Here is a 1,727-nt window from a genome sequence, read left to right as displayed (position 1 = left end):
CAGCCCGGAAAAGAATAAATAAAATAACACGCAAGTTCCATTAACCCTAATGAAAGTTTCTGAATATGGGTGAAAATGAGGAGTCAGGGACACTCACATTTAAGAATTCTGTTGCGCGCACGCGCCTGAGCGTGCGCCCTTGGGCCGCGGCTTGGCGCCAGCTCCGCCTTCCGCTTGCGACGCGAGGTCGGTAGAGCCGGTGTATGTGCGGCAGTAACATGTCGGCCCCGGTGCCCGCCATCGTGCCCGCCGTCCGGAAGGCCACCGACGCGGTAATTTTCCTTCATGGATTGGGAGACACGGGCCATGGATGGGCAGAAGCCTTTGCAAGTATCAGAAGCGGCCACATCAAACACATCTGCCCGCACGCACCAGTTATGCCTGTAACATTAAATATGAACATGGCCATGCCTTCTTGGTTTGACATTATTGGGCTTTCACTAGATTCCCAGGAAGATGAAACTGGAATTAAACAGGCAGCAGAAAGTGTAAAAGCTTCAATAGAGCAAGAGGTGAAGAATGGCATTCCTTCTAACAGAATGATTTTGGGAGGATTTTCTCAGGGAGGGGCTTTATTTCTGTACACGGCACTGACCACACGGCAGAAGCTGGCCGGCGTCACCGCTCTCAGCTGCTGGCTGCCCCTGCGGCCTCCTTTCCGCAGGGTCCTATCAGTGGTGTGAATAGAGACATTTCTGTTCTTCAGTGCCATGCAGATTTGGGTCCTTTAGTTCCCCTAATGTTTGGTTCTCTTACTGCTGAAAGGCTAAAAACATTGGTAAATCCAGCCAATGTAACCTTCAAAACCTATGGAGGCATGATGCACAGTTCATGTGAACAGGAAGTGATGGATATCAGGCAGTTCATTGATAAACTCCTACCTCCCATTGATTGATGTCACTAAGAGGCCTTGTGGAGAAGTGCACACCAGCATCATCATCGTAGAGTAAAACTTTTTCCTGTGCCCAATCTTGAAACCTCTAATGTTTGCAGTGTTAAAATGTTTTGCAAATACACAGACTAAATAAATCTCCTCATGGGAAATTTATGATCATTTAAGTTTCTATGTATGTATTTGTATAATATGATCCAGAATATACGAGTATTAAAATAGGTGAAGCAGCTAGCATCTTCTCCCAAATGTAATTAAGAAAAATAATAAAATACGGCAACCAGACTTTTTATTACATCACTTGGAAATGATTAGTATGCTTAATGAAAACTTGTTCAGGTATAAGCGAGCAGTTAAGACATAAACAGTTTATGCGTGCTGTGACTTAGACGCTGGACTTATTCCCAAATTACTTAGTCACCATGCAGTATCTGTATTTTTATTATATGTGTTCATATGTACTTAATGATTATAAAACATAATAAGAATGAGGTGTTATTACATTATTCCTCATAATAGGATAATGCTTCTAAGTGTCAATAAATAGTAATATTGCTGTCTTCAAAAAAAAAAAAGAATTCTGTTAACTCAGCAGTGGGGCGTTTCCTAACCGTCATGGGTGGACAAAATGACGGCTCATTCAAAGCCAAATGCTACCCTGGAATGCCACCGCAGAGCAGCACGAAGAAATGCAAAGTTTAATTAAAAAGAGCTCCTTGAGAGTGCCAAGATCAACCCTGTTGTTTAATTAAATTGTTGATATTTTGGAGAACTGAATATTCAACTGATCTCATTTCTCAGGCACGCTTTGTCTCATCTTAGACTCTCCAAAATG

The 1,727-nt window shown here is 42.7% G+C and overlaps 1 protein-coding gene across 2 annotated transcripts; it reads left to right on the top strand.

Annotated features, from left to right (window-relative positions):
- Positions 1–203: 203 nt before the first annotated feature.
- Positions 204–895, top strand: LOC132413765 (acyl-protein thioesterase 1-like). 2 transcript variants are annotated; one of them, XM_059995950.1, is made up of 2 exons: positions 204–569; positions 665–895. In XM_059995950.1, exons 1-2 carry the CDS (start codon positions 204–206, stop codon positions 893–895), a joined length of 597 nt encoding a protein of 198 aa, XP_059851933.1. The 2 variants fall into 2 exon arrangements, with proteins under 2 accessions (XP_059851933.1, XP_059851932.1); XM_059995949.1 differs by having other exon boundaries at positions 204–665; positions 707–895.
- The last annotated feature ends 832 nt before the right edge of the window (positions 896–1,727 follow it).

Source organism: Delphinus delphis, chromosome 18 (assembly GCF_949987515.2).
Source record: "Delphinus delphis chromosome 18, mDelDel1.2, whole genome shotgun sequence".
Lineage (NCBI taxonomy): Eukaryota > Metazoa > Chordata > Mammalia > Artiodactyla > Delphinidae > Delphinus > Delphinus delphis.
The sequence above is the reverse complement of the archived record's forward strand: the minus strand, read 5'-3'. Positions and strand labels throughout refer to the sequence as shown.